General features: G+C 53.4%; 6 protein-coding genes across 6 annotated transcripts, besides 2 other annotated features; 3 read left to right on the top strand and 3 right to left on the bottom strand.

Moving 5' to 3' along the window:
• Window positions 1–1691: 1691 nt before the first annotated feature.
• CYME_CMM289C (molybdopterin synthase sulphurylase MoeB) lies at window positions 1692–3311 on the top strand (the record flags this gene model as incomplete). Its single annotated transcript, XM_005537095.1, has 1 exon — window positions 1692–3311. One exon carries the CDS (start codon window positions 1692–1694, stop codon window positions 3309–3311), a length of 1620 nt encoding a protein of 539 aa, XP_005537152.1.
• A 1983-nt stretch (window positions 3312–5294) lies between these two features.
• CYME_CMM288C (similar to mitochondrial magnesium transporter Mrs2p) lies at window positions 5295–6599 on the bottom strand (the record flags this gene model as incomplete). The annotated part of the gene is made up of 1 exon (XM_005537094.1): window positions 5295–6599. One exon carries the CDS (start codon window positions 6597–6599, stop codon window positions 5295–5297), a length of 1305 nt encoding a protein of 434 aa, XP_005537151.1.
• A 2660-nt stretch (window positions 6600–9259) lies between these two features.
• Window positions 9260–10984, top strand: CYME_CMM287C (similar to mitochondrial magnesium transporter Mrs2p; the record flags this gene model as incomplete). The annotated part of the gene is made up of 1 exon (XM_005537093.1): window positions 9260–10984. The coding sequence occupies one exon, from the start codon at window positions 9260–9262 to the stop codon at window positions 10982–10984; it is 1725 nt and encodes a 574-aa protein (XP_005537150.1).
• Window positions 10985–12255: 1271 nt separating this feature from the next.
• On the bottom strand, window positions 12256–13728 carry CYME_CMM286C (3-oxoacyl-[acyl-carrier-protein] synthase I, precursor; the record flags this gene model as incomplete). The annotated part of the gene is made up of 1 exon (XM_005537092.1): window positions 12256–13728. The coding sequence occupies one exon, from the start codon at window positions 13726–13728 to the stop codon at window positions 12256–12258; it is 1473 nt and encodes a 490-aa protein (XP_005537149.1).
• Window positions 13729–13866: 138 nt separating this feature from the next.
• Window positions 13867–14445: a sequence feature (possible transcribed region).
• A 1389-nt stretch (window positions 14446–15834) lies between these two features.
• On the top strand, window positions 15835–17190 carry CYME_CMM285C (hypothetical protein, conserved; the record flags this gene model as incomplete). The annotated part of the gene is made up of 1 exon (XM_005537091.1): window positions 15835–17190. The coding sequence occupies one exon, from the start codon at window positions 15835–15837 to the stop codon at window positions 17188–17190; it is 1356 nt and encodes a 451-aa protein (XP_005537148.1).
• Window positions 17191–17432: 242 nt separating this feature from the next.
• Window positions 17433–18983, bottom strand: CYME_CMM284C (similar to DNA-damage-inducible protein P; the record flags this gene model as incomplete). The annotated part of the gene is made up of 1 exon (XM_005537090.1): window positions 17433–18983. The coding sequence occupies one exon, from the start codon at window positions 18981–18983 to the stop codon at window positions 17433–17435; it is 1551 nt and encodes a 516-aa protein (XP_005537147.1).
• A 659-nt stretch (window positions 18984–19642) lies between these two features.
• Window positions 19643–21503: a sequence feature (repetitive element).
• The last annotated feature ends 1069 nt before the right edge of the window (window positions 21504–22572 follow it).

The following is a 22572-nucleotide window of genomic DNA, read 5'->3' as shown; positions in this document are numbered from 1 at the left end:
CAGACATGTATATTGCTATGACGTAGATGATGACGTAAAGCAACGTGATGTCGTGCTGTGTTTCGCTGATACTTGGAGATGTTTCAATCGTCTGGCGGTTTGGATCCCGAGAAGCCACACCTCGTGCGCACGATGTGCTCGTCTATCAGCATGCGTGATCTGCACCCAAGTCGCTGACTGGATGTAGAAGCGTCCAGCCAGCTTTAGTGAGTAGGAGGATCTCCAAAGTGCAATGCAGTGTGGTGCGGTGTGGTGCGGTGCGGAATAATGGACGCTATTCCGGACGCCTGTGACAGTCGGGCAAGCTTGCGTCGATGTTCCGTGTGAACGAGACCCGATAGTTTCACAGCAAAAGCGCCTGCAAGCGTCTGCAACCGCAATGGACTTCATTCGTCAGGCTTATGCTTCAAGGCAGCTCTACGCAGCATGACGAGTCCAGGCCAGAGCTCAGAGGATCCACAGCAGCAGCGCCGAAGCATGCATCGACCGCAAGTGAACGACGGCGCGCGTTGTGTAGCGGCTCACGCGCTGTGCACCAAAGAACAGACGGAGAGCGGATGTCGGTATGGAGCCAGGGGAATCCAGCCACGTGTCCCTCTGCAACCGGAAAGAAACGGAAGCCTGTCTTAGGCCCAGTGGTGATTGTCATCTCACGGAAGAGCGCCGGCCTATTCCATAACCATTCTTGGAACACGCCCGCACGCACTATGTCGGTATTCTGTTTGGGTCAATTTTTTCGAGGTACCAGGTTTATGAACTGAATTCAATCAATGCGTGTCTGTGAGCATTCGAAGACCTTTCTAGAACATACCAGTCCTCTCAAAAATCAGGTTAAAGACTAGCCAGTCCATTAATGCATACTCCAGTGGCTACATGTCGCCTGCTTACCGGATGCATGCATCCGCAACTGAACCGCCACCACAGTGCACCCGCAGCGAAACCCGTCTGTACTCCGCAGCTCGCTGCGAAGCATATGCTCCGTTGCAGAGCGTCGGCATCAGAGCGAGCGCTATCCGCAGCGGTCCATCGCTCCCGACCGGGTGCAGAACGGATACAAGTGGTGCTGGTTTCCCCTGCTCTTGCGGGTACCGTACTCTGCGCATGCGCTCACAACTAACCTACGCCCAACCTATCCGTTGCTCTCATGAGGTCCGAGTTGGGCAGCTAACCGGTTGAGCCTGGGAGCCTGCCATCGAGCCCGTGCACCATGGAGTCGCTTCGTGTACCTGCCGGCTTTCGTGGCGGTCGAAGCTGCTGCGCTGTGCGCTCTCGACTTGCTATGCGCTGACTCCGGACCCCAGCGATGCACGCTTCAAGAGACGATCGCTCTATGCGTAGCCGCGGGTGCTTATCCACAGATCTCTGCCGACTTAATGTTCGCGTGTACCATGAAATGTGGCCCGTACGGCACATCCTGTTGCTGAATTATGTATTCTATACATAGTTGGTGCTCAAGTCAGACTCGGGTATCGGTCAATCATGCAACCTAGCGAGCCACGAGACATAGATGCGGTCCAGAGAAACCGATACAGTGCGAGGCACCGCATTGTCGCCTGCAGAGCCCGCAACTGCGCAAACGGCGCCAGTCGCACCGACGCTCTACCGCTTACAGGAACGCGACCTTGCCATTGCTCAAGCACAGGGACGAGCTCTGAGACGAAGACGTCCGGAATAGGTGGGAGGTTTGCGGAATGAACGCCTTCATCGAATCTTTTGGGGTGCCTCCTCTGGTCTTTCATCCCGACGAGGCAACCGTGTCTCGGTACGCGAGGCAGCTCATCCTACCCGAGTTCGGTGGACCGCTCGCACAACGTCGGTTGCAGGACGCCAGGGTGCTTGTGGTCGGTTGTGGAGGACTCGGGTGCCCAGCGGCGCTCTATCTCGCGGGTGCCGGCATTGGCACGCTTGGCCTTGCAGATCGAGACACTGTGGATGTCACGAACCTTCACCGTCAGATTGGGCATACAACAGAACGTGTCGGGGAGCGAAAGACAGCGTCACTGGCAAAGACAATCGCAGCTCTGAATCCACTCGTGAACGTGCAGCTCCATGATTGCGGCATTGATACCGAAAACGCGAGGCAAGTTGTGAGACAATACGACGTTGTCTTAGACTGCTCAGACAATGCCGAAACGCGTTATACCGTGAGCGATGCTTGCGTTGCTGAACAGCGACCTTTGGTCAGTGCAGCAGCGGTTGGTCTCGAAGCACAACTTGCACTATTAAACTACGGGCTCGATGGGCCGTGTTACCGCTGTATTTTTCCGGAATGCCCGCCACCAGAGTGTCAGGGAAGTTGTGATACAGACGGCGTGCTAGGCATGGTGCCAGGGATGATCGGAACCTTGCAAGCGCTAGAGGCCGTTCGGGTACTTTTGGTACAGTCACAGATAGGCGCGCTAGGTCTTCCGCTCGCTGGTCGGATGCTGCTATTTGACGCTCTGAGCTACCGCTTTCGGCTTGTGCAGCTTCGTCCGAGGCAGACTGCTAAATGTTCTGTATGTGCGACATTTGCGCCGAAACTCTCGCGAATGGTGCATGATACAGGTATGCGCTCGAAAACTTCTTCATCTATCGATGCCTTGCGTGGAGACGACACCAGCGAGTCTTCCCCGCATACGCGAGATGAAATATGGCTAGCGCAACACGGAACGAAGAGCGAAATGGTTTCGCCAGAGACGCCGCTGAACACGGCGCCGCATTCCATATCCGAAACGCTGGAGTCAAACGCTTGCCGAACGACTCCACAGCAGCGCAATACGTTTCATGGCGACCGAGGCGCATGTGAGCTGTGCCGCAGCGCGACGGCCGAAACAGGAACAAAGAGCGTTGGAGAAGCCGCTGATTCGAGACTAGAGTACCGGCATCGGCATCAAAGAAACGAAACGAGCAATCATTCGGGGCCGAGTTGGGATGCACGCGAACCCCAGTCCAAGCAGTCCGTGACTGAAACAGTCGTTGTGGACGTTCGTCCTGCTAACCAGTTCGCTCTCTGTCATATTCGCGGTGCACTGAACTTTCCCATGCATTCATGGCCCGAAGCAATTGAGAACCAACGAGAGAAGTTGCAGGGTCAGCGGATTCGAATCGTTTGCAGAAGGGGTATTCAATCTCGCCGGGCGGTGCGGATGCTCGAGGCCCTGAGCTGGCCTGACACGCACGTCGAAGATATTCCCGGTGGTATGGAGGCACTTGTCCGGCTCCAGCAGAGCGCTGACGGCTCCCGGGCGAACGTCACCTCGCAGACTCGAGGTGATGCGGCAGTGCCGTCCCAGCTCGCCCAATGTGAGCCTCCTGGCGGAAGTACCTAACCGACCAGTGTCTCGAAGAGCGGCGCCGAACGCCCCGATGATAGCTGTTTAGTGGACGCGCCGTGTTGCTGATCTCTCATGGAGAAGCGGGTCATCGGTATCGAAAACCTGATCCCAGTGGAAAGCCTTGTTCGAGTGCCATCAAACGAGATCCGTTACCAACGGTGCTGGTATGCGTGCCAGGAATACTCATGGATAGACGCATGGATACTGGAAATTTTGGTGCCTTGCGGAAACTTTCTATCCAGAAATATACCAGTCTGACGGCCAAGCGCTCTTCTGAGCTACACCTCTGGATTTTCCTTGTAATTTGGAAGCGCGTACATCATAAACGGCTGATAAAGCGCAATGCTCTTTGCATGAAGCTGGCGTGTGTTGCGCGTGGAAGCATGCGGTGCGCGTTCCGTGCTCTACTGCAACAGACAAAAATGGAAACTTGAACCGCTCTTTCTGTTCCTGTCTTTCGAGTTTTTCACAATTTTTTAATTGTACAGCATCTAGCATTGGAATGTATCAATAAGGGTTTATGATTCCACAAAAAAATCAGGATTCTCGATGGTGTTTGCCGTGTGGCGCCTTCGAATACTTAGCGCTGGAATTCGTTAGGGAACGGGAATCATGATGATTCTTGCTATTCTCGAACAAGATTTCCTAAAATAACCGATATCATGATCCAATGCATATGTATCAGCATCCATTCTGCTCTGAGCCTTAGGCATGGCGAGCCTAGTCCATGCATAATTCAAGCTTTCGATGTTTCTGTTTCAAGGCAAACCGTGGGCGCAGCAATACGCACCGCTGGATTGATGAAGAAGCAAGAAACTCGAGATCGTCCCTTGACGACTTGTTGAAAAGCTCATGCTTGAAGTTCACTGAAGTTGTCACGTCCACTATTCATTTCTCTCTGAAAGAAAAATCATCGCCTCCATGTGGCAATCGACGGAGTTGCATTCGGCAGCAACATGATACCGCTTACGCAATCTGCTCTGAGAGGCTTTTCTCTCTAATGTGTGCATGTAAAAGGGTCCTGGACCCGCACGCCAATAATCCCACCGATACCTTCCATTGATGCGTACGTAGCGCTTTGCACGAACGGCACGTAGACGGAGCGAAATTGCTCATATCGAATTCCACCCTGGATTCTCTTTCCGGTACTCGCTTCATCATGGGGAATATCGCGTTCTAGAAATCCGCAGATGAATGGGAACAACGTCTGCTTTCGTGTGCAACGGAAAGGGCACTCGCCCAGGGAGTCTCAGGAACGAGCTCGTGATCCAAGGAAACGCTGCCGAAGCCAGAAACGAAGATGGGCACCAACGGGAGCCTTCTGTCTCCATAAGAGGTATATGTCGAGCGATAGAGCACGCGTTCACAGGCGATATGGAGGCGCTCGGTGGAGGGAATGTCCTTGACATTTATGGGAACCTCTGACCAAGGTCAGGTTTCACCGCAGCGAACGCCGCACCGAGGCCGAATGTAAAGAAGCTGAAAATGGAACGAGAAGCGTAGCTGTAGAAAATTTCCGTCTTCGCATGTAATGTGTCAACAACAGCCGAAGGCTACCGAATCTCGACTTGCACGTTGCCACCGTCACACATTCTTTGCCTACCAACAAGCGAGCTATACGGAGAGCAGTCATCGACATCGGTATATTGAGAGCCCCAGATATGCGAACGGAAAAGAAAGCAGGTGCGGCAGAAGCCCGCAAATGCTGGTTCTGATGATTTTCAGCAGAGACGTAAACTTCAGTAAGTGCGCCCTGGTTAGAGGATCCGTTCATTTTTATTTTGGCATGGCTATGTTCTGGCCTGGCCTCGACGCAGGAGCGTTCGCGCCGCCTTCCGGAGTTCACAGCAGTACACATGGGCGAGCCATGCAGAAACCGCACTGGTTCCACGAAAAACAGTTGACACGTCGTTCGGTGGCGCATGAAAGAGCACGCAAGGACAGATCCAAGGTGCAGTTGGTAGCCAACGAGCCGCTTCAACCATTTAGGTAGCGCGCTCTGCGGGCCCATTGAATGAGCAGAAACACGGCTACGATTGCAAACGAGGAGTTCAGCACAACCACAACGATAAACCAGCGCGTCCCTCCGTTATCCAGCTTGAAAAATGGGGCCTGTAGATTCATCGTGAAGAGCCCGGTCAGAAAACCGACTGCCGTGAACACTGCCTCCATGATATTTAGTGTCACGTCAACCATGAGTAAGCGGTTTCGCAAAGTCCCCAGTTGGATATTCACCAGATCCTCGGTGTGGTCCACCGCTGCAGCCAGTAAATCCGTTCGTCGCAGTGCGTCCTCGATCTGATAGAGATGGGATTCCAGCAGTTGCTCGACATCTTCGTGATCAAGTGGTGATCGGGTGACGCTCGGATGTCTGGCAATATCCGTCAGATACATTCTGGACATGTCTTCGTCTTCTTCAAGCAATGCCTGCAGCACGTCACGCACACCATCCATTCGGGTAACAAGAGCCATGAGGTCCTGTTTCAGGACACGTAGGCGCTCGAGACGTTTCGCGCTCAGCTTATGGGTGAGCTCGTTCAGCAGCGTGTACATGCTGGGTTCGAAATCACTCAGGTCGCTCTCGATGTATTCATGAACGAGACTCAACAACGCATCTAGAGCGCAGAACTCGAACGGTTCCTGATCTGCGTCCTCGTTTCTGATGCTCAGAGTCAGCCGCTTCTCCAGTGACTCCGCTGCTGCTTGAACTCGCTGCTCCGAGGGATTGAACAAGAGAAGCCCATCCGCAAATATCAACGCCCGCAGATGTTCCAAACTAAAGACGATGACGTTTCGCCGCACCCAGATCGCTGGTTTCGCATCAAACGCGGGATCGACCTGGCGGATGTCGCGTGGTTGTAGAAACCCCTTCAAATAGCGGCGGATGCGCTTCCGCTCCTTCTTGCCGAGAGGCTCCTCGCCCGGCCGCTGAGCATCAATACCGACAGCAGCCAGCACTGCTGCTTCAGACATTCCGGATAGACCAGTGACGTCAGCGACCACTTGTTGGTCAGCGCTCGCCTCCCGCGCCCGTCGGAGAAGCTCTAAGCGGCTTATGCTTCGAAGTTTCCTATTTCCGTCAACGAAAAACTCGAAACACTCAAGGTGGGTTGTTGCCCGCGAGCCAGTGCTGCTCATCCAACTCGCTCCGGTATCCTTCTCTGACGCAAAGCTCGTTTTGGTCATTTCTAGACCATTCGGCGACTTTTTTGCCAAACCATCACCGCTGTTCTGGTTCTCCTCGCTCAGTTCGCTGAACTGAGGCGTTCCCGCCACACTCATTGCAATCCAGAGGAAAAATCCAAGCTAGGACAGCGTTCACGTCCCGCAGTACAGGTAAACTTTCACCCAAGGGTATCGTGCTGACTACCGGAGAAGTACGCAGCACAGCGTAAAGACTAGCAGTGCGTTGTACGCAGCGCTGCTGCAATCAATCCAGAATGCGTTAACGTATCGATCTGGATGACTCGCTGATGCGATACGCTATCGATGTTTGCTGCTGGACTAGTGGACACATGGTCCGACGCTTCGAATTGACAGCACGAGAGAACCAATAAAACCTAACAGTATCGCCGGTAATTCTGCGACAGTTTGCGAGCGTGTTCATCTGGGTTCATGGCATGCTGCTCTCGCCAGCGTTCTCGCCAGACTGGTCGTTGAAGTACGTGTATGTTTTCAATTCTAGTTTATTGCACGCGTTCCATACGCAACAAGTCGAAGAAGATTCCAGCGAAAACACGAATGAGCGCTAAATCGTTCTTCAGTACAAATGCCAGTGTGCAGTTATAAAAAAGCGATACACCCATTTGTGGTCTGTTACGGCACGAGGCTAGTCTCGTACACAATGCAAGGCGTATGATGTGCTTTGCAGCGTTTGTGGTTGATCGCTCGTCGCGTCGCTGCAGTCCCAAACGCAGTCGCTGCTGCTTCGAGTGAGCCCAGGCTCCCTCGATTACTATAGGACGTTTCACAAGTGCCGCTGGGACTTTTTTGTACCACAATGCTCTCGGGAGAGAGACGCAACAGCTGCTTGCTCGACGCCAATGCCAAAGGTATCGCAATATTGTGCAGCAAAGCGAACGGAATCTTTTCCCGAAATCGCATGTCCGACAAGCGAAATACAGGGCACCAACCGTGCGCTGTTATGAACATCGGCGATGAAACGAGCGCGATTGCGACCGCCAAGGGGTGTTTCGAAAAATCGTTTCATGAGCTAGTTCCAGAATATATTGGACGCTGTTGGCAAGTTCACTACGAGTTTCGTTCCGCCGGGACCTGCACGTATCCGGCCCAGTAATTCGGATAGACATGGAATCCTTGGATGCATCACACTGGAACGAACACACGGCGTGCGAATGTCGCCAGTCTGCTACACAGTTGGCTGAATCTCGCTACCGGACGTTGATCCTTGCCTGATGAGATCACACAATCGACAAAGTTGGGTTCCCACTAGACCAGCGCATAGTCAGCCACCCTAGCATTGGGGTGTGCATACATTCCACGCATCTCCGGCGGATGCAGCACCACTACCGTGAATGATTCGTCTCGTCATACGCTGGGCAGGGCGGCATGCATTCGACGCTTGCGCATCTCATTCATACGCAATGGAGTATCCCGGGTACACGCTGAAGAGCGCTCGATCGACGAGCATGCATTCGACGCTTGCGCATCTCATTCATACGCAATGGAGTATCCCGGGTACACGCTGAAGAGCGCTCGATCGACGAGCATGCATTCGACGCTTGCGCATCTCATTCATACGCAATGGAGTATCCCGGGTACACGCTGAAGAGCGCTCGATCGACGAGCATGCATTCGACGCTTGCGCATCTCATTCATACGCAATGGAGTATCCCGGGTACACGCTGAAGAGCGCTCGATCGACGAGCATGCATTCGACGCTTGCGCATCTCATTCATACGCAATGGAGTATCCCGGGTACACGCTGAAGAGCGCTCGATCGACGAGCATGCATCCGGGGCTTGCGCATCTCATTCATACGCAATGGAGTATCCCGGGTACACGCTGAAGAGCGCTCGATCGACGAGCATGCATCCGGGGCTTGCGCATCTCATTCATACGCAATGGAGTATCCCGGGTACACGCTGAAGAGCGCTCGATCGACGAGCATGCATTCGACGCTTGCGCATCTCATTCATACGCAATGGAGTATCCCGGGTACACGCTGAAGAGCGCTCGATCGACGAGCATGCATTCGACGCTTGCGCATCTCATTCATACGCAATGGAGTATCCCGGGTACACGCTGAAGAGCGCTCGATCGACGAGCATGCATCCGGGGCTTGCGCATCTCATTCATACGCAATGGAGTATCCCGGGTACACGCTGAAGAGCGCTCGATCGACGAGCATGCATCCGGGGCTTGCGCATCTCATTCATACGCAATGGAGTATCCCGGGTACACGCTGAAGAGCGCTCGATCGACGAGCATGCATCCGGGTTAATCTGCGCCTGCAGCGATTCGCTGCGCGCAAGGCGCCCGCCGCGGATTCGCTTGATACGCCCCGGAGGCGGACCTGAAGGCACCGGACCGGACGTCTTGAACGCCACCCGAGCCGTCGTCGCTTCGGCGCCTCGTGACACTGAACACATTTTAGATTACAATATTCGGTGACGTTGGTGCGGATAGGTGTGTCGGTGTTTGTGTGTGACTGACTTGTGGGCCTCTGACGGTAACGTTTGCGGACCGAGTGAAAAACAGACTGCTGCTCGTGGTAAACTGACGGAGAGAGAAGAAAAAGCGCATCGGGTCAACTCGTGGCTCATTTTATCGTCAGGTGCATTTCTTGGCGTATACTCGGATACTTGTGTATACGAGGCCTGCAACACGCTTCGTGGTTTATTCTTCGTGAAAGGTAATGGTATTTGGTGCTGTTGCTCTCCAAAGATTACAGGCCGCTTTTTGTTTGACAGGCTCTCGCCATGCGTAGGGGCAGTCTGAGCACGACAAGGCGTAACGCGCCTCACAGGGTCTCGGCAGCGGAACTCGAACAACTTCAGCGCCCAAGGAGCGCGACACCGCCGCTTACAGCCGCACCTGAGAGTGTCTCTCACCAAGCGAGACGAATCGCGTCTGGACAAAGAACGCTGCCGGTGTTGCCAGCGGTTGGGACCTTCTCGGGAGGCAGCACTACTCGTGATGGCCCGGACACGCTCGCAGCTGGCGACTGGACACCGAAGCTAACCAGCAACACCCCGCTCGCAGGGAAGAGACCGGAACGTCCGGGAACCCTGGGCAAAGTCCTGACATCAGCTGCAGCCTTTGCAAGTAATAGACTAGTCAACAAAATAGCGGATGCAAAGTTTGGCCCCGATCTTCGGCTCGATGAGCAGACATTGCGTCGGAATGGCCTTACTTTTGCGGCTGCCGTCGCGCATGAGTATCTGGAGATGGTGACGTCGCGACGAACATCAATCACGAGAAACGTGAAAGAAAAAATGTGGCGGCGGGATAGTCTTATCCAGTTCCTCGAATTCGACACTTTCGGTCGAAGCGTCTTGCGAGCGATGTCCAAAGAGGATCTCATCGATGAGCTGCGACGCCCCGTATATCCGGCTGCAGAGGCATCCTCACCGCGCCGTCGTTCGAAGGTACTGGTTGAACAGGAAACTCCGCTGGCGGATGCGCTGGACCTCGATATTCACCCGGTGAACACCGGATTGACTCACAGAGAGAGGGATGGAATCATAAGCAAATGCGAACCGGTACAGCTGCGTGACCTTCGCCTTGTGGATCCAACTTTTCGTTCAGAGCAGGTGCTACTTGTGCGCGACAATGCCATAATCCTGGTGCTTGATGATTACCTCCGCGCAGTCATCCAATCACATCGTTTGTTGCTTTTTAACCACGAGGCCGAAAGGGTGCAGCGTGCTATCCGTATTATCACGGAAAGATTGCAGAGTGCGAGCCTGGACATCTACAATGCATTCGAATTTATCGTGCTAGAAAGCATGTTCATCGCAGCCTACTTTGAACTCGAGGAATTCTATTTCGTGATCGAGCAGCAGATAGATCGAGACTTGCGTGACTTGAATCGGACCTTGAGCTCGAGCCGAATCGAGAACATGCGTCTGCATATGCGCCACTTGACGTTGTTCTTGTCGCGCATCAGACGACTCTCGCAGCTATTCGATCGCGTCCTCGGTGAAGACGATGATATGTCCAACATGTATTTGACTGACAAGTACTACCATCCGGAAACACCGCGCCATCCACTAGATCATGAATACGTAGAAACGCTACTGGAAAGCTATTACCAGCTGTTTCAGGCGCTTTCAAATCGCGCTGAGCTTCTGGATGAAAAAGTCAACGACTCGGAGGCAACAATGGATATCAAGCTAGACGCCGTGCAGAACCGCATGCTCGCATTCAACTTACTGCAGCACTTGTGTACAGCAATGTTTTTTGCGATGAACTTCATCGCAGATATCTTCGGCATGAACCTGAATTGTCCCTGGTACAATATTACAGACTCGTTGGCGCCTTGGCTGGGGACTGTTCTCGGCACGACGGCGCTGGCAACGGTCTTTCTTGGATGTTTTGTGATTTTTCTTTCGAGAAAGGGACTCCTATTTGGAGTACTTTCCTGGAGAAAACGACCTGCGCCTTCTTGGCCGGTCGCAAAGCATCCATCCAACCATTCGTGAGCAAAGCACACGAGGTCCACCTCAGTTCAGCCATGCAACGGTCGTCATTGGCCACACGTATTAGCTTGGAAACGAGGGACGCATCACGCTCTTCCTCGCGTCGTAGACAATTGATCGGGGCATGCAGGTTCAAGTCGGGGCGTACACTTCGACGATCGCCTCATTCCTGAAAAGACATTGTTATCGCAGGTATCACCAGTTTGCGTACGTATTCTCTTCGATCAGGTTATGTCGTCGAGAGAAAGTCGACGCGATCAACAAACGTAGTCAAAAGAGGTCCTCATTCAAGATGCAAATCGCCTGAACCCGCATATTTTCATAAAATTCTCGACCAAGTGCGTTTGTAAGATGCATGCCGTACATGCACGGCATGCATCACACGAGCGCATGCTGCGTTCCGTGGATGCTCAGGATGCACCATGCCTGCTCAGCGCGTCTTCTGAACACCAAGCACGCGTTGTTTATTCTGGGGGGTGGGCCGATGCTTCATATCCGCATTCCCAGGTACTGGCGCGGTTCTTCTATCCCATGTGAGCGTTTCTCAGCGTATCCAGAAAGCCTGATGCTGCATAACTCTGCGACTTGAGGCAGGACCTGGATGATTCTATGTATCGTTTGCGTACGGGCTCTAGAGCGCGTCATGCAATCGATGGAGGCGCTGACACTGGATACCTCCTCAGTGCGGATCGATTAGCAGCGAGTATGGTCCCTCGGCAAGCGTGGATTCTGATCCACGGGTAGATTCTAACTGGACTGCCCGCTGGCGAGGACAAACCGGTCTCCTTGGATGGTGTCACAGCCTGGCCCAAGGAATACACTAAACTGAGGCATCGGCTCAAATCCGTATGGTTCGCGTCACAAGTTGTCCGCAACCTTCAACCGCGTACCTCATTGCCGCTGCTAGCGTCCGTCGCGCTTCCCCGGTGACCACGCTATGAACGATCAAGACGAACCTTTTCTGAGTCGATCGGCGATATACCCGCAACGCCTGGAGACTGTCGAAGGCGCGCGCTGCACTTTGACTTGCAGGGCCTCTGGGCGCAAAAGCCGTAAACTTTGCGGGAAAACAGAGCCGGGGCAGAAGGGTCGTGGTTGCTCGGCGATGTAGGCTTTCAGGCGGCAGATTACCCGCCCCACGACTTTTTCACAATTTTTGACTCGATACCTCAACCAAAGTGCTTCCAAAACGAAACCTATGCTTTTAAAGATCGCTGCCCAGAGCGAGATCCAATGGCGTCCCAAGAGTACCCCGCTCTCGCAATCCTCCAGTCCTACTCGACGAACGGAGCAAATACACAGACACTATTGTGCCCCCCGAAACCGAAACTAGTCGAAATCGCTACCTCTATGTTGAGGCTTTTCTTCTGGTTACGAACGAGGTCCGCTTCAATCTCGGGCTCCGGTTCCTCGACGTTGGCGGTAGGGTGCACCTCCCCGGTGCGAATAGCCATGATGGTTGCCGTTGCTTCGAGAGCGCCAGCCGCTCCCAGCGCATGTCCAATGAGTGACTTGGTTGAATTCATCGTTATCCGCTTCATATCCAGAACAGAAGACATGGCACGATACTCTGCAATATCACCAAGGGGCGTTGACGTTGCATGAGCGTTGACATAACTGACCTGGGCAGGCTCGACACTGGCATCAGCCAGCGCCAGTCGAATGCATCTCGCCACTTCAGTACCTTCGGGAACGGGCTCCGTCACACTGAAAGCGTCATTGGTGTAGGCACCACCGAGATATTCGCAGAGAATGGGCGCTCCGCGTGCCCTGGCGTGCTCGAGCGACTCGAGAACTAGAACACCAGATCCCTCGCCCATGACAAAACCATCACGGTGCTTGTCCCAGGGGCGGCTGGCGCGGTGCGGCTCATCGTTGCGCTTGCTGAGCGCCCGACAAGCAATGAAGCCACCGAGCCCGATCGGAAGCACTGCAGCCTCGCTACCGCCACAGAGCATCATGTCGGCGTCTCCCCGTGCGATATGCATGTAAGCGTTATGAATCGCGTAGTTGCTGGTCGCACAAGCTGTTGACAAGGAGTAGTTCGGTCCGTGGAAGTCAGTTTCTATCGCAAGCAAAGCTGAGCCCATGTTGGTGATCGAATACGGGATGAAAAACGGGGACATCCTCCGAACACCACCCGTGGAAAGCTTTTCACAACCTTCTGCGAAGGTCTCGAGGCCGCCCATGCCACTCCCGACAATGACCCCGACGCGATCCTTCCGCAGTGCATTGTATGGATCGGAGCCGATGCCGAGGCCGGCGTGTTCCAAGGCCCTCTTTCCCGCAACGATTGTGTACTTCAGCACGCTGTCCAGTCTCCTAGCAAGTTTCGGTGCGATATAACCCTCGGTTTGGAACTGTTCCGGAGCGATCCAGGCAGCAATGCGCGTCTCCCAGTTCGAGCACTCGAACTTGTCAATGGGACGAACGCCGCTTTCTCCTTTAAGTAGCTTCTGGTAAAAGAGGTCCACGTCACTGCCGAAACAGGACACGATACCTACTCCAGTTACGACAACACGCTTTCTGCTTGTGTTGTCCGGCATGTCTCGGTAGAGGCCTTTGGTGCCGGCGGCTATTGCCAGTTGCACTGTCAGCGGAGACAGTCGCTGCACCCGACGCGCCGAGGCGCTACCTGGTGCCGCGTACGGTTTTTCATCGAGGCGAAAACGTCTCTTCTCTGCGCCCCTGATTCCTAAGAAACTGCTCGAACTTATATCAGAGTAAACAGGTGCGCCCGCAAACATCTCCACAGAATGTTTTACCCGTTGGATGACGTGCAAGAAGCAGAACTCGGAAGCGGGAAACCGTCCCTGCAGCCGATGCGGCGTCGTCGATAAGACGCCGCGGGCGCAGAGGCCGCAGCGGCGTACGCTTGGGCGCTCAGGCCACACACGAGTCTGACCCAGGAGCTACTTCCAGGGAAGCGACCAAAAAGTTACGGTGGTCGACGATTGTCTAGTCCTCTGAAGCGCTGACGCATCTTCGGGTGGAAGAGTCGGCCTTTAACCTGCTCCCCGCATCGGTGAAGCAAACCTGTTCTGTCTACGAACGAGGTCCGCAGTTGGCTCGGCGTGTATGGGATCTTTTAAACGAACCCTTCGCATTGAAGGGGAATCTGGTTTGTGGTACACGGGATTGTGGGGATCTGGGCGGAAGCCTTGGTAGCTCCCCTGGATGCCACAATGTAGCGCCTGCGTACGGGGGTTCATGTAGTTCGATGCTGTGATTCTAGATCGAAAAACTGGATTCGATTCAGTTATGCAACACCAGGAAGCTTGACGATGGTGATGAGCGATTCAAAGACAACAGTGCTGGGCAGCATGGGACGGGCGTTTCCTACTGATGTGGAGCAGGTTTTTTGACACGGGCATATATACTCACGTTTGGGTCGCTTCCCTCTATTACCAATATCAGTCTTTGCGGGTTATTTCTTCCACAACGTTCTTTTTTTCTTATATCCGGTTTTAAAAACGCTAGTCGCTCCTTTCCCTCCTGATCTGTTGTCCGCAGTCGATAGAGGTTGAAGCCAGCGTTCAAATCCCGATTCCGCTGCTTCCGGCTGTTTTCTACGCATTGCATGCACAGGCGGAGGTCGCAATTTTTGAATCTGCTCTTTGTCTATGCTCGGTGCGCCTTTTGCAGCGGTAACAATTGGCTTTGATCACGTATTGCCACACGACTACAACAGTTCCTCATTTTCTTCCGAGCTCCACGCTGTGACGCGTGCACTCCTACTTCATCGTTCGGTTCGTGCCCTAGACATATCCAGAAAGCACCTCTCGATGCCATCCTCCGCTTTCGTGCCTGGTACCGTACCCGGCGATCAGGAGGTTCTAATGGGAGAATCTCTCGGTGCGTAATATGTCTGCTCCACCCGCAAGCACATGTTGTACCACTCGGTAGCGCATTTGTCGATTGCGATGTTCTTCATGATGGAAAAGTGCTGGAAGGAAAATCCTGGCCGGAGAACAATGCGAGAAATTTCGATCCGTCTACGCTCCATGCTTGCGAGCCGGGGACACGCGTCCCTCCGGAAACGATTCCTTGGATAACTGAAATCCGAGTCCAAGGCCTTCTTCCATGGAAACAGAAGAGACGGGAGCCCCTTGGGGCATATACCATGTGAGGTGGCATACTACGGTTATATGCCGTGTCGCTGATGGTCTCAAAGCGAGGAGAATTTTTCTTCCAATCAGAAACGGTTATTTGACGTGAAATGTTCAGTGAAACTTCGGCATGAGCTTATGCAAAAGTTATCATGAGAGGATGCTATGTATTTATCGTCAGCAATCCAGTGTCGCAACTTGCAGCGTCCAGGAGTTGCCTCAAAAGAGAAATTCGGAAAACTTTGAGCATGCATGACCCGAGCACTCTTCACGTAAGAAAACGAAAAGCGCCGAGGCTTTCACATGTACATTGGATCATGATATCGTCTATTTCACGAACTCGTGTTCGAGAACGTCGCGAATGTTCTTGATGAGGGTGACGTTAAACATTCCAGCGGCAGAGAATCGATGGAAGCAAGACGAAAACACGCAAGATCATCTTAAAACTGCGAATGAACTCGCGAGCCCTCTATGCGTCACTCGCAGTTTCGATGCTGTATATCTAAAAAAGTTCCAAAAGAAGTAGAAATACATAAACAGAGCAAGCGGTTCAGGGTTCTATCTTACTCGGATAAAGATAGAGACCTGAGGTGCCTGGCGAGAAACCGGGGCTTGTGCCGCCTGGCGGTATCGCGTCTGCATCATCCCAGCGTGGGCATGGCAGCGAAGAACGATGTTCGTTCATCGAACGCAAGACCTCTACCTCGTGCGCTGTGCTCTGCCTTGTGACGTGCTGCCCCGAGGATGGTGTTACAGATCTATAGTGCGACTGAATTTCGACGCGTCGTCATTGATGGTTCCAGAGAGCAACTGGTTGTTGTGGACTTTTACGCCGACTGGTGTGGCCCCTGCCGAATGGTGGCTCCGTTCATAGACTCGCTCGCAACGAAGTTTCACCAGGTTCTCTTTGTGAAAGTGAACGTTGATGAGGTTCAAGATGTTGCGCAGCTCTGCCGGGTGCATGCTATGCCAACTTTTCAGCTCTTTCTCAACGGGAACAAGGTGGACGAAATTGTGGGAGCGGATGTTGCAGCGCTCGAGCGTTCAGTAGCCGCTCAGGCGCAGCCAGTGGCGTTTGCTGGGCCGGGTCATACGCTGGGCACCAGAGCAACGAGTGAGGACACGAAAGCCGCCACAACGACAAACAGCACGCCGTCGGGTACACCAATAGCGCGTCCGAATGCAGTTGCCGACGGCTTGCAGACCACGACGGGATCCGCTGGTTCCGCTGGAGCCAGGGCGAGCCAGGGCGAGGGACAGCTTCCTGTATCAGCAAGCGAGACGATGCCGACCTTTGTATCCGAAAAAATACTTGAGGAGCTTCAAGCAATGGGATTTCCCCGCACTCGCGCTTTGAACGCTTGCATTGCAACTGACAATGAATCCTTGGAGAAGGCGATGGAGTGGATTTTCGCGCACGACGAGGATCCAAATATCGATAAGCTGGACCCAGCGCTGGATGTCCGAGTCACTGGCGCCGAAGATCTCCTTTCTAAATCCAAAGAGGAGAAGCAGCTTATGTTGAAACGGCTCCAAGAGGAAGCGCGGAAACGGCGAGAGGCCGAAGAGAAGAAACTCGCTATTGAACAGGAAAAGAATCGGATTCGAAGTGGGAAGGAGATAGCGGAGGCCAAGCGCAAAGCGGAAGAAGAGCGTCGTAAGCGGGACATTCGAGAACGTCTCCGTGAACAACGAGAGCAGCAAATGGAACGAGAGCGGCTCCGGAGGCTGCTTGAAGACGATCGTCAGCGTCGACTCGAGCTCCAGCGGGGTCCGACTCCGGTACGCCTCGTGGAACAGCCACCCGATCCGAACACAAACCAACCAAAGGCGGTAGAAAAATCAGAATTGGAAACCAGACCCACACGTCTGCAATTGCGGTTGCCCGACGGTACGAATGTTGAAGCGGACTTCACCAATGAAACACGCCTTCGTGATGTGGCAAATTACGTACTCAACAATTACCCGAGCTTGGGAGAGCGGATCTCGCTGATGCGTACCTATCCTAGGCGGAAATTTCTGGAGCACGAGTTGGATCAGATGACATTGCAAGATGCCGAGCTATACCCGCGCGGAGCGCTGTTCGTTCTTCGTCCGTAGCCCCGCCGACAACCTCGTGCTTCACTAGCGTTCCAGTCTAGTTTCTGTGGCGCCGGCTCTATCATGGGCGCTAAGTCTGCACCTATCGCCATATCGTTGGTTTTTAGCTGCTCATTTGGCAATGCCCACGACGGAATTCACTGAAACGCTCGCCCCCGCGCGATCCATGCAGCATCTCGTATCGCTACTCAACTACATACAAAAAAGTTTAGATTTGCAAGAATCAAGATCTATGCGAATGTTCAACGAGTTTCAGAGCGCTTCGGCTGCGAAAAGTAGCAAGTAATACAGCCGTCATGAATGCGTCTGGTCGCACCTCCGCAGTGACGCTTCCAGTGACTCACGAGCGCCTCGTTACCGCTAACGCTACTGCCAGCCCGAAGAACTAGTTTCGCATTTGCGATGCCTTGGTGCTCGCGCTCGGGTGTCGGCGTGGCACCCGCGAAACTGCATTCATTTCTCGCTGCCGGTGCGTACCCAGATATGGGGTTCTGCTCGCGCTCGCATTCTGCGATGCCGCCCGAGGGCACGTCAGCTTTGAGCGCGCGCTTACCCGGTTTGCCCATGTAAGAACGTATGGAATAGGCGCCGCTTGCGATGGGTTGAAAGTTCGTCGCTTCCAGCATAAAGCGCTTGCATGGGAATCGAAAACCAGACCGTATCGACCGCAGCAGCTTCTCAGCACCTTCTGCAATGCTTGCGGCTGCGTCCTCTTTCGCGCAGGTTGGAAATGGCCCAGAACGACTTGCATGATGATGCCGTTGACCTTGGAGTCCCGCTTGCGCAGAAGTAAAAGATACGCACAATGTTCTCGGTCGACGATGATGCATACTGGTATCGCGTTCAATACGCTGCTCTAGGCGAGTTGCCAGCAGGAAGAGGATGCGGCGCGCATCCTGCCAGGTATCTACCGGGGCAAAGGATTTCGCCGCTAGCAGACTCCGCGGACGATCACGTGGCTCCACTCGACTGGGATCATAACCCCGAGCCAGCCAGAAGAGCCATTCCGCTGTGCAGGGCTCGTATGCGGCCTGCAGCGCTGCCATCGACAGCTGCGACAAGTCAGCGAGCGTTTCGGCCTTAAAGTTCCGCTGCAGCTCAGCTCCGAATTTGCCACCAAGCCCGCGAACCCGTGAAAGCGGAATCCTGGCGAGAATGGAGTTCGTCTCGCTCCAAGGTATGGCGGTCAGTTTGTTCGGTTTGTTCGTAGAGCTAGCGAACTTAGCGAGCATTTTGTTGCAGGCAACCCCAGCGCTGCAGGTGTATCTAAGCTCATCAAGGATAGCGTCTCGCATGCGCTGTACCAAACGGACTGCCTCGTCGAAATCATCGACCACGTCCGTAAGCTCTATGAAAGCTTCGTCAATTGAGCAGCGCTCAACGGCGTCACTAAAGCGGGAGAGAATCCCAAAAATCTTCTCGGACTCCAACCGATATCGATCTAAGCAGACGGTGTTCGCGGCTCGCACTATAGAGGCTTCCTCAGACAGGTCAAGTTCAGAGACTTGTGGTTTCCTTCCGGCAGCATCAACGGTTTCTACGTGTACAAGCACACACTCGGGGCACTTGGATTTGGCCTCCTGCGGTGTTGCACCTCGCTTGATCCCTGCTGCTCGAGCTGCGTAGCTCACAGCAAGAATGCTGTTCCACTGGACGACACAAAGCGGGACGTCCTCAGCTAAATCGAGGCGTTTCCGTTCGACCTGAGCGTAGAAGCAGTCCATATCTATATGAACCACAATACGCCGCTCAAGTTCGAGTCGTGAGCCCAAAGTATCGGTAACCGCTGCCATTGCACCTAGAAACCGAATCCAATCCGCTTTTTAACCGAGAACAACGAGTAGCGTGCTCCCTCAGTCTAGCGAACTGTGCACAAGCTTTGGCTCCTACCCAGCGCACTCGGAACGAGGCAACAACAGGTGCCTTTCAGAACCACGACCGCGAAGCAAAGGACGAACAAACGTGGATCCTTCACTTCTCTGGTCCGTTGTCTCGACAAGAAAAAGTTGAGAAAAGTATGAGCGCCTCCAGATCACGTGCGGCCTTCGCTTCGATATGCAGCGGAACCGCGGCTCCATTCAAAACTTTTCAAATGGACTTGGCACCGATGATTTTTCCGATGAGAAAACGTTTCCATGGACCATCGATACCGGATTTCGGGATGGAAGGGTAACGGTAAACGAAAAAGCGTCCATCACGATGCACCTACTTTCAAGTTCCGTTTCATAAACTTTCTTTCGGGACTAGTGGTCGTTTCATATGTTCTATCGTGCGCCGAGCCCGGAGTGAGCATGCGCAATAGAGCCTAAACCGCCGGTGCGGATGCAGGACGGAGACAGAGAAGCTTTGCCATACCAGTGGGGGCGTCTTTTCGAGCCGTGGTTCATTCAACACGGGGCCGTAGCGCATAATCAACCTGGGAGCCTCCAGCTGTGCATACAGACGCACTGCCTGCGGCAACGTGAAGCCATATACTGGGATTCCAACCCGACCAGGGCTATGCCCGGACACAGCACACCCGCTTCTAGTCTCAGAATAAATTTGGACGGGGCGAAGATGTACCTGACGAACTTGAAGAACCACGTGATCGTGAAACTCGAACGCTCCATAATACGCTCTGTCTTTGCACTCTATCGGGGCTTCTCTCGCAAAGGGATATGGACGATTATCAATGCCATTACGAACAATCGACAGTATGAAGGTGAGATCGAATTCTTCGACAAGAAGGCGTCACGCAGGAGCACAAATGAGGATTCCGTCATCCGCGCAGCTATACAAGAGCATCGTGCAGTCTTGGGGCTGGCGAATCCTGCAGAAAAGAAATCAGAGTTGAAAAAAGATAAGGAAAGATACTATCGGCTTCTCCTGCAGTATTTCGTATTCCTGGATCGAGAGCTCGAATGCAAAGCAGACATGAGGCTGAGTGAGGAAAAAAATGAAGACTGGGAGAGACGGAAGGCCGCCCTAATGGGGAAGCGCTTCAAAGCGGTTGCAATGTACAACATTGAGTCACATCTGTGACTATCGACTCCAGAGTCCTTCATGGCATCATTAAGGAGATCAGTCCTGAGTTCAATGTCAGCAGGGAGGAGTTCACCGGTTAAAACCGGGAGACGCACTGGAAGAATATCTTCGATTTCAAACGTCTGAGAGTGAGCAAGCAAAAGGTATTTGCGTGGATGTTCGAAACCGATGGGGTACCCAAGTGTGTTCATTCTCGTCGGTTGGAGGCAGATCGTCCTGTTTCATCTTCGAAATTGCCTTCAGCGGAGCATGAAGATAAGAAGAAGGCGGTTCCTATGACGCAGAAAGTGCATGAGAACGACTTTATCGTTAGCGCTGACCCCGGAATCACGAATATCATAATCATCGCTGTACCGAAGCGTGCTGAAGATGGTACTGACGGCAAATTACGTCAGAAAGACATGCGTCTGTTGAGGTTCTCGAGAGCGAGATACTACCGAGAATCGGGAATCATGAATGCAAGGAAGAAAATTGAGAGATGGAATGCAGGAGTGAAAGAGCACGTGGAAGCTTTGAGCGAGGTGACGAGCCGAGGAACGGACTTTCAAGCTTTTCTGAAATTCATGAAAGTTCGCGTTGCTCATTGGGAGGCGCTGTAGAAAGAATATACAAAGCCCCAGTGGGCACGTCTGCGTATGAACTTGTACAGTGGGAAAAAGCGCGCGTTTGCGAAAATTTTCAATTAGTTGAGCGCACTCAAAGAGGACGAGATTCAGAGGCTCGTAGTAGCATACGGAGCAGGTCGCTGGATGACCAAAAAAGGGACTAAGCCAGCTCCAACGACAAGAACGTACAAGGAGTGTGCAAAGCGTTTTGTTACGATACCGATAGATGGGATCTGAACGTCCTATACGCCTTACGAGTTGGGGGGCACACCTCAGAGGGTCGAGATGGAAAAGTGCCAGCGGAGCCCTGAGGATATAGCAAAGTACGGAGCGTTGACAGAAGAGCAAATGGAAAGGAGAGCGAAAGTTCGAGGACTACTTGCGCTGGTGAGTACAACTACCGACGGCAAGAAACGGATGGGATTAGTGAACCGAACTTTAATGCCGCTATCAATATAAGAAGATGTGCGGTGATGGAAAGAAGACCTTAAGAGTTTACAAGAGCGCATTTACTGGGGCAGCCTCTCAAGGTGGAATTATATGAGAGAAAGTTGAAGGCAGTACTAGATGGCCGGTCCAGAACGGCTGCGAGGCGTCTGCACGTCAGTTGAAGACGCTATGTCTAGGGCGTGTTCACCGCCACGACTGTGCACTGCCGGCGACGCTCAACTTTAGAACGGCGTTTTGTGTGTGTGCATGCTTGAACACATACGCGAACAGAGTATGATCTGGGAGCGGAATCTGGAAATGGAGGCCACGGATTGTGTATAAAATACGGTGCACGGATAGATGCCGCTTCGAAGCGATCGCATCCAGCACAGATGTGATGCGAAATGGCGTGCATGCTGCATTGAGATGTTGTCCGCTGGCGTCTAGCGCTTAGGCTGACAGGCACGCCCTTATAGAGGCTCTCGAACATGACAGTCTGTCTGGTAGGAGGCTCGAGGCCTCAGACTGTATGCTGGGGCTGGCGATTCAATTCTCGTGTGCTCAGTTCCATGCGATTGTTGCGTAAAGCCGCTGGCCCCGGTATCCGGTCTCGAACGGGGCATTTAGACGATAGCGTTTCAATCGATTTCGACGAATACGCATTGGTATATGGAAAAGGATCCAAAATTGTGCGGCATGCTTTCAGCGCTGTCGCTAGTTTACACTAGTACGATTCGATTTACGCTGCTCTGCTACAGAGCGACTGTGGCGACACCGCCTCATGCGCAGCCATGGGATCGACGGAGAATACCCGCTGAACAGGGCTTGACATACGCTCGCCAGTCGGTTTGGGCTCCTCTTGCCTTGGGCCAATTCGAGAGGCGCATCTGCATTTAGCCGGAATTCGCCTCCAGCTCTTTGCGCATGAGGCTCAGGTTGGCTGAAACGCGGGATTTTGGACTCGCCGGTGGCGAGTTGCCGTCCAGACGGAAATCAGCATGGCGACATTCCCAGCATGATCGGGGAAAACTTCCGACAAGCAAGCGACTGGTGCTTCACGGCGGAAAAATGTCTCCCCCATTCCTTTGCGATGTCTGGAACACGTCGGTGCTAACGCGCTGCGAAGTATGCTTCAAGGATGCGATTGCTCAATGGGAATCGAGACGGTGAGCAGTTCCGACGTAGAAGTGCTTTGTAAGGGCGGTCCACGATGGAAGCAAACGCAAACGCTGATTGCTTCGCACTCTGGATGGCTTTTTCGTGATCGGGTCGAAGAGCAGCGAAGGCAGTCGTTTTACGGAGAACAACCCGTCCAAAATTCAAG

The sequence above is a fragment of the Cyanidioschyzon merolae genome, chromosome 13 (genome assembly GCF_000091205.1).
Source record: "Cyanidioschyzon merolae strain 10D DNA, chromosome 13, complete genome".
Taxonomy (NCBI): Eukaryota; Rhodophyta; class Bangiophyceae; order Cyanidiales; family Cyanidiaceae; genus Cyanidioschyzon; species Cyanidioschyzon merolae.
Note: the sequence above shows the minus strand (reverse complement) of the source record. Positions and strands in the feature narration are given on the sequence as shown.